Below are 7,371 nucleotides of genomic sequence, written 5' to 3' on the forward strand. Positions count from 1 at the left end.
AATGCAAAAATCAAGAAACTTGACCCCTGACTTATCATCTAGGCATGCTAAGCAACGCGTTCCTAAAATACAAAAAATCATGAAACTTAACCCTGATAAAAATGGAAATGACCAAATGTCATGCCTCGAACCCTCTTTCTAGAGCCCCAAAACACACCTTCCCGACGGGGGGCGGGGGGGGCTAGGGCGACGCAAATGATAGGGAAAGTAATAACATAAGCATAAGCATCATCTTGCTGACTCACCCAACTATGAGCTGCCACTTGGGGGCTAGACATACATGAAGCACAATCCTTTGGCCCCTGCCTACCTTAACCCCCGACGACGAGGCTCATCCCTTCGTTTTCCCTTTTCGCAAGCAACATGACACCCCCACCAACCATGATTGTGGGAAGGCTCGCATGCCTATAGGGTATTAATCCCACACAACATGGCCCAGTTCCCCTATTTGAATGCTTGGTACAGAAGGTCATCCCCTGCTTATCCCACATAGGCTCCAATCTTGACAAACAATGCTCTCGAAGCCATCATTCTATGACGCTGCCCTCAAAGAAATATTTTCACCAACTCTCGACATAAATGGGCCCTTAGACAACATAAGAGGCTCCTAGACTAACCATCAACCGCACCCCATCGATCGCTTAAGTATAAAAATCAATCTCAAAACCTAAAGGGACAAGTACATCTACTATCTCCCACCTATCAACTAATTTTATCACCGAAGGAGTCGGATTGAAAACATCCTCCGACGTTGATCGTTTGTGCAAGGACCTCGATGATGCTAAGGCATATGATAGCTCCAAAACCCACTTTTGACGGACAAGCAATATTTCAAGATCTATAACTGGATCGACTTCCTACCTCGATCTCCTCACATGACCCCTCGTGAGCCTCCTAAATGAGCTTACAGATCAAATCGTGTCGACTCCTAAATCGCATCAGCTACAAGAACACTTGAGGCGCACGAGTTTTGGATGATGGGAAGAGGCGAGCAAAGTCAAGAGGGGGGTGAAGAGCGCCCATTTCAAGAGCACTGGAGCCATCGACTCGACTGTGGTAATAGAGGCAAGGAGTGGGCAAATGGCTAATAGCAAGCATCAGGATTCAGGAACCCCTACGAGTGGCCACGGAATAGAATGGTGATTTGACTGATGACCGAAGAGATACTGCTGACCGATGAATGGTTCTTTCTTGTGTTTCTGAAGCTGAATCTACCCACCGTCACAACGGAGGAGGTTTCAGGTCCTCTCTCTCTTGTGACGACAGCATCCTGGGCACCTGTAGCGCTTGAGTTGTTTATAACGCTCAGGTGTCACTCTGACACAGTTTCCATGATACCATATCCCACACACGTCGCATAATATCCAGTACTCGGTATCATCGGAAAACCATCTTCCACATGCGCCACATGTGATGCTACTATGGTTAGCTGCCACGGCCTTCTGTTCAGCTTCGTCCTCGACGTCCTCTTCCTCTTCTATTGAAGGCAGAGGCCACCCCAAAACTCGTACTCTCGAACGCTGGGAAGCATAACGCACGAAAGAGTAACATCGCACGATAGTTGAGGAAGAAGGATACATGGGATGTTGCTAGCTATTGGTAATCGTACTCACCTTTTTAGACCTCGATTTATCCTTCCTGCTCGCATTGGAGGTCTCCTCCTTCGCCGGCATTTTCACAGTTCCAGATACAATCTCATATAAAGTAGGATTACTATTTATCATATTGAAAAGCTGCTGCCTGTATCAGTTAAACCATAAACCTCCGTCAGGAACGCACCGAAGTCGATAATGCATGAGTAAATGATAGACATTTTGGTGCCAACTCCAAATTAACAGAGATTCGAAGGTGATATACATTACAAAGCAGTTATATGCACAGTTCATGATTCACGAAGCATTCGATGTGTAAACAACGACATGTAAAAAGATACAGAAACTCATTAAGAATCATCACTAATTAATGAGTTCATATTGGCCTGCAAATTCTCTCTCTCTCTCTCTCTCTCTCTCTCTCTCTATATATATATATATATATAAGCACAAAACGGGGAAATGGGCCAATACAGAGTATGGTCGTCTATGAGTTCAGCCTTTCATTTTCATTTAACGTATTTTTTTCGGAATTGATAAATAATCTGTAAAGGATAGAAATTTGTCAAAAAACAATAAAACCATGAATGAAATCACCTGACATATTTAATGGCCTTGGACATATACTTTTATCTTTAATCAGGTCCAAGGTTCCCACCATAAGAAATATGATAATCCGATCCAACATGTCACTTAGTGGAGTCAGAATTTGAAATATCATTCTACCTCTATATGATTACATCTCATCATACAACAAAATAATTATTTCTCATTAATTATTACCAAGATAGTAATTATTTATAGACCAACGGAAACAAAAACAAAAAAAAAAGCTAAAAATGACACAAACTAATGATGATAGAAAATACTAAGAGAACTCATATTTCAAGATGTAAATGTGCAATATGAAGCATTAAAATATGATACGTTTAACAAAAAGTCAAATAGTTTATTTGCTGTGCTTTAAAGTGCACCACAAGTACATTGATCTTTAGAACATGTCTTTCTTCATTGCTCCACGCAAGTAAATCTTATGCATATGACATGATCAAGCAAAGCAACCATAGCCACCAGCCACATGGTCAAGTTCACTGGTATTTTAATCAAGAAATGAGAAATTTGTGCACCCTGAATTCGAGGGTGAGGAAGGAACATAAATGATGATCATAACAGATATAATGCTGTGATGGAAGAGAATGAAAAAAGATCTGCTGGTACTTCTCTCCCATCTTCGAAAACATCTTATGGATCAATTCATAAGCAATATAAAGATCTGCTAGTGCTCAGAGACGAAATCAAACAGACATTACCTGACGTCATGATCACACCCAGCACGAGCAGCAATATAGAAGGCAAGAGAAATTATCCATGCATCACTGTGGATTGCAACATGGGCAAGCCAGTCCTTTTCTAGCATCCCATCTCTAATGCAGTTAATTCCCGAGTGTGGTTCGGGAAGTTCGCTGAAAAGAAGAGGACGTTCCTTTACTTTCCAAGTCTCATTAGGACGCCCGTAAAGACACATCTTGGGTTTTTCTGCAAAACAATCATATTCCAAGGAATCAATTATATTCAGTAATCTCCATGATAAATAATACACGATTTTATTTAGAGGTCATACGACTAGACTTAGTTGTTGATACGGGCAAACAAGAACTACAAGCTGGTAATCATATAAGTCGCAGGAAAATAACTCTATGTTCCAACGGATTTTGATACAATCTTCGTAACTGCAAAGCTTACAGACTCAACTCCCATGGAAAGAAGCTAAAAGTTCCATAAATCAAATCAAAAGGCTAAATATTTACTTCTAAACAATGCACAAATACAGGGTATAGGTAGGTGTTCGGATCACATGGATTTTGTGTTTTAGGTGTGAATCCCAAACCCTAATTCTATAAGCTACAGGACGTAATTCTATAACCCAAATCCAAAAGGACAGAAGTTTGGGATTCCAAAAGATGGGCAGAAACTGAGGGACATCACGAACATCGATCAGCAGCCAAAACTCCAAGAATTAATGGGATATGCAAAAGAAAAGGGAGGCAGACAAAGGAAAGGAGAGCAGACTCACCCGGATCGCACTTCGTGTAGAACTTGTTAAAATCTGCAACACCACCATCAAGAACAAAACACAGGGTAACAGAAAACCAGCAAGAACAGGGAAAACGAGTGGAGACCAACGACACCAGGTAAAAGTGCCAAGAAAACAGAGGGGAAAAGAGGACCAGTGGTGAGAGCCTTGATCAAGCCGGCTCTTCTGCCAAGGAAGTCTCGGAAGATTTGATCGACTGTCCAAAGATAGTAATCTATCTTTTCCTCATCCATTGCGCGCGCCGCTTTAAACTATGGGGAGAAAAGTCGAAGTTCCCAGTGGCCGATTCGAGTGGGGAATTCGGCGTCCAAACGAGGAAGGACGGTTCTGGGTTAGGATAGAGTCCGATGAGAGGAAGAGAAGGAGAAGATGGAATGGAGGGGGAACGATATGAGATTGGATTTGGTTCGCTGCTCCCGCGCCCCGACCCGTGTTTGATTTCAGGGTGTTTTGGTTACGTCACCGGTCGGCAACCGTGACGTCTACATTTGGTTAAATGACGGTTGTGCCCTGCACAGACCCTGACTTGGTTGCCGGGTCGCGTCGCCCAGGAAAGGTTTTCGGGTGACGTCCGCCATAATATGGGCCCCACCATCCCTCCGCACTGCGCCATGGCTCGTTGTCGGGGAGGGTGGGGATGCAGCAAGCCACTGCCACTACGGCGACGGCGGCGGCGGAGGTGGAAAAGGAGAAGGCCAGGCTTGCGGCGCTGGGGTGCGGGATGAAAGGAAGCGAAGTGTGTAGAGTCTCGAGGGGAGTCTGAACGACTTCGCATGTATCCGTCACACTAGAAAGCTTAGGTCACAACAATGGGGCAGGCCATCTCCACAAAAGGGGAACAAAAAAGTTCAATGGCTTATCTGACGTGAAAAAACATTGGCAGATCAAAAAGTTGCTCTCATGGGAGAGAGATGTAATTCGAAGAGAGACTGATGAGTGATGAATGGATCGTTGCTGGAGCTGAATCTATGACACAACCCCATGACGTTTCAGGTCGTCGCTCCCTCGTAAGAGCAACAACTCGGGCACCTGTACTGTTTGATAGACTTCAACTGCTCAGGTGTCACAGCGACACACCTACCATGATACCACGTAATACACATGCCGCAAAATACCCAGTGATCACCGTCGGAAAACCTGATCCCGCAGACACCACACATAATATTTGTATCGTCATAGACCTGTTCAGCATCGTTCTCTGTTACTGGAGGTAGGCACGCATGAAGCCAGAAAGATGGCGATAAACGAACTCACCTTCTTGGAGCTGGTGCCAGGGGGCTTTTCTTTTGCGCGTTTGGTGTTGACAGTTCCACGTACAATCTCGTATATAGTAGGATTAAAATTTATCATATCGAAAAGCCGCATCCTGTATCGATAAAGCTCCATTAGGAACAAAGCTGTAGTTTATAATGCATGAGTAGATAGATATACACTACAAATTAAAGCAATAAGTGAGGATTTTGTCAATATGTAATATTTTGTTTCGGCATGAAACAGGGAAATGGGTTCAATTACATGTTAGGATTTCATCAATAAGTTCAGCATCACATTTCGATTCAAAGAATTTTAGGAAATAATGAATATCAGAAATTCAAAAAGAAATAATAAAATCATGGCTGAAATCTTCTGACTTGCTTGATGGCATGTGAAAACAAGGCCTTCGACATGCACTTAAAATCTTAATCAGGTCCAAAGATGATGATGATCTGATACATTATTATGTCATTGAATGGAGTTGAAAATTGAAATGTCATTCTACATGGTTTCATCTCAAGATAACAAAAAAGAAGTCTACATTTATTTACTAATTGACAAAACAGTAAAACATTTTATGACCACTGGCTAGAGAAGGAACAGTTTTTAACTACGACAGAAACACTGATTAAAAGTTAAAATGGCATAAGCATATGATAACAAAACTTATGTTACCAGAAAGCATCTAAACGATAATCATAATAGGTAAAATTCTGTGATAGAAGAGAACGAAAGAGATCTGCTAGTACTTGGCCGATCTGGGAAATCATCTTATGATGGATCAGATCAAATCACGCACAAACTATTTGAGAGTAGATGATGAAACTAAATAGACCTTACCTGGTCTCGGCATCAAGGCCAGCGCGTATGGCAATATAGAAGGCATAAGAATAAAGCCATGCATCGCTGTGGATTGCAATACGACCAAGCCACTCCTTTTCTGGCATCCCGTCTCTGGCGAAGTTAATTCCTATGTTTGGTTCAGGAAGTTCGTGGGGAACATCAGGAGGTTCCTTTAGTTCCCACGTCTCATCAGGACACCCATAAAGACACATGTAGGGTTTTTCTGCAAAACGATCACATTCCCGGGAATCAACAGACAATCCAATGTTCCAACAAATTTCAATATAATTTGCAAACTCAAATCCGATGGAAAGAAGCTAAAATTATCGGTCAACAGCCAAAACTACAAGAACCAATGAAAGACAAGACAAGGGATATGTGCAAGAGACGCAAAAACCTAAGCAAAGAGAAGCAGAGAAAGAGATGGAGGACTGACTCACGCGGATCGCACTGCTCACGGAACTTTTCATAATCTGCAGCACCACCACCAAGAAGAAATCACGCGGTAACAGTAAAGCAGCAAGAACAGGCAAAACGGATCAAGAACAAGGAGGCCAGCTAAAACTTCCAAGAAAAACGGAGAGGAAAAGAAGGACCAGTAGTGAGAGCCTTGATCAAGCCGGCTCTCTTGCCTAGGAAGTCCCGGAAGATCATATGGATCGTCCAAGAAGTGATAGGTTGCCCTTTCCCTTTCCGGTCCATTGGCGCGCACTGCTTTAAACGAAGGCAGATTCGAGTGGGTAATTTGACGTAGGAAAGAGGAAGGAGGGTTAATTTCTGAGAGGGAAGATTAGGGACTGCGGTAGGTTTCGATGACGGGGAAGGAGAAGACGAAGAGGGAGGAATTAGTTCGCCTCTCCCTCGCCGAGCCGTTTTGATTTCAGGGTCGCCCAGACAAAAAATATTTATCGGGTGACGTGCTCCATAATCGTGGCCCCCACATGTCACGTATGGATTGGATCGTCCAGCATAAACGCAATTTGCGCATCGAAGGAACAGAGTTTGAGACGGATCCTTTGAGCAGCCCAACCGGTGGAAAGCCGTCGGTCGATTCTTGTGCCGCGATCGCCCCTTACCGCCTGCAAGATTCCAATTTTAACATCAGACGACGTTGAAATAGAGAGGTGTGGGAAGAAAAGGTGATATCTTTGGGCGACCATGTTGGTGAGATGGTGAACTCGCGCTTGTAGTCGAGGTAGCGAGAGGCGGAAGCGGTGAGAAAGCCAAGCAAGGCTTCTGACACGGTACCGCACGGTAAAAAGTCGCACACACACAACAAGAAGAGTGCAGCGGTAAGAACAACTTCAGAAGAGGACAGACATGCTGTGCACAGTCAAAAGTTTGTTCTGCTTCTAATGAATGTAAAGCATGAAGCGGACCAACATGGTCAACGAGGTAATGGGTCTTTCCGGTGTCTCTGAAGCCTCAACCAACACATCGACCTCGGCAGCCCAAGGTTCACTTGTTTGTGCTGCAAATTGAGCACACTCCACCCCCATAGAAAAGGAGTTGGCCAAGAACAACTTCAGATAGATCCGGAGCCCCATACAAGCAGGTCAAGGATTACTAACTAATCGAGACACAGGA

General features: G+C 43.7%; 1 protein-coding gene across 1 annotated transcript; it reads right to left on the reverse strand.

The window, feature by feature from the left end:
• Positions 1 to 1,238: 1,238 nt before the first annotated feature.
• On the reverse strand, positions 1,239 to 3,920 carry LOC135650628 (PHD finger protein ALFIN-LIKE 4-like). The gene is made up of 5 exons (XM_065170116.1): positions 3,821 to 3,920; positions 3,667 to 3,699; positions 2,903 to 3,128; positions 1,614 to 1,740; positions 1,239 to 1,520 (listed from the first exon to the last, which is right to left on the reverse strand). Exons 1-5 carry the CDS (start codon positions 3,918 to 3,920, stop codon positions 1,239 to 1,241), a joined length of 768 nt encoding a protein of 255 aa, XP_065026188.1.
• Positions 3,921 to 7,371: the final 3,451 nt, after the last annotated feature.

This window comes from Musa acuminata, chromosome BXJ3-10 (assembly GCF_036884655.1).
Source record: "Musa acuminata AAA Group cultivar baxijiao chromosome BXJ3-10, Cavendish_Baxijiao_AAA, whole genome shotgun sequence".
In the NCBI taxonomy this organism is placed as follows: domain Eukaryota; kingdom Viridiplantae; phylum Streptophyta; class Magnoliopsida; order Zingiberales; family Musaceae; genus Musa; species Musa acuminata.